The sequence below is a fragment of the Eimeria tenella genome, genomic scaffold, assembly GCF_000499545.2.
Source record: "Eimeria tenella Houghton genomic scaffold, Eth_scaff4675, whole genome shotgun sequence".
In the NCBI taxonomy this organism is placed as follows: Eukaryota; Apicomplexa; class Conoidasida; order Eucoccidiorida; family Eimeriidae; genus Eimeria; species Eimeria tenella.
Genome location: NW_013545613.1, coordinates 1 through 1,173, shown reverse-complemented (window position 1 = coordinate 1,173; position 1,173 = coordinate 1). Strand labels below are relative to the sequence as shown.

Here is a 1,173-nt window from a genome sequence, read left to right as displayed (position 1 = left end):
GGGGGCCCCAAGGACCCCAAGGGGCCGCAAGTGGATACAAGCCCCCAGGAAGCCCTTTAGGGGCCTTCAGAAGGCCCTGTAGGGGCCCCCTTGAGGCTCTTTAAGGGCCCCCATAAGGCCCTTTAGGGGCCCCTAGGAGGCCCTTTCGGGGCCCCCAGAATGGTCTTGAGGGGCCCCCAAGGGACTAGAGGGGCCCCTTAGAAGACCCGCAGGGGCCCCCAAGGGGTAGGAAAGGTACAATGAGCTTCATACGGAAGTTTGGGGGCCCCTATTGGCTATTTAAATCCCTTGGGGAGACTTTTAGGACTTTAGAAATCTAGAAGGGCCAAAGGCGAGCTTGGGGGCCCCCTGTGAGCCCTCTACCTAGCTAGCTAGCTAGCTGGCTGTCTAGCTAGCTAGCTAGGCAGCTAGCTAGCTAGGCAGCTAGCTAGCTAGGCAGCCAGCTAGCTAGACAGCTAGCTAGGTAGCTAGCTAGCTAGGCGGCCAGCTAGCTAGGCAGCTAGCTAGGTAGCTAGCTAGCCAGGCAGCTAACTAGCTGGTCAACTAGCTAGCCGGCTAGCTAGCTAGACAGCTAGCCAGCTACGCAGCTAGCTAGGCATCTAGCCAGCTGGCTAGCCAGCTAGCCAGCTAGCTAGCTAACCAGCTAGCTGGGCAGCTAGCCAGCTATCTATCTAGCCATCTAGCTAGCCAGATAGCTAGCCAGATACCTAGCCAGCTCGCTAATCAGAAGGCTAGTTAGCTCGCTAGATAGCCAGCTAGCCAGAGAGCTAGCTAGCCAGATAGCTAGCTGGCTATTTTATCTGCTGCACGCATTCGCCGTCGGTGCAGGATTAGTCTTCTCTGGACACGCTTTTGCCGTCGGTGCTGCTGCACTGCTTTTGCTGCTGCTGCTGCTGCTGCTGCCATGATAGCTGCAGCAGCAAAGCTTCAGGAGGCCTCGCTGCGTAGGATAGACACTGGAGTCTCTGTGTGGACTGAGACAGTCTCGACTGTTTCTGAGGCCTCTTCTTCAGTGTCTAGATTATTGTCTTCCATCTGCTGCTGCTGCAGCTGCTGTTGCAGCTGCTGCTGCTGCTGCAGCTGCTGCTGCTGCTGCTGCTGCTGCTCGTAGAACTGGCTAGGTGGCGACGGCTCCGCCAATGAGAGGGGCCTGGGGTCGACGGGCTGCTGCTC

The 1,173-nt window shown here is 57.8% G+C and overlaps 1 protein-coding gene across 1 annotated transcript; it reads right to left on the bottom strand.

Moving 5' to 3' along the window:
* Positions 1–927: 927 nt before the first annotated feature.
* On the bottom strand, positions 928–1,035 carry ETH_00035875 (uncharacterized protein; the record flags this gene model as incomplete). Its single annotated transcript, XM_013380257.1, has 1 exon — positions 928–1,035. The coding sequence occupies one exon, from the start codon at positions 1,033–1,035 to the stop codon at positions 928–930; it is 108 nt and encodes a 35-aa protein (XP_013235711.1).
* Between the last annotated feature and the right edge of the window lie 138 nt (positions 1,036–1,173).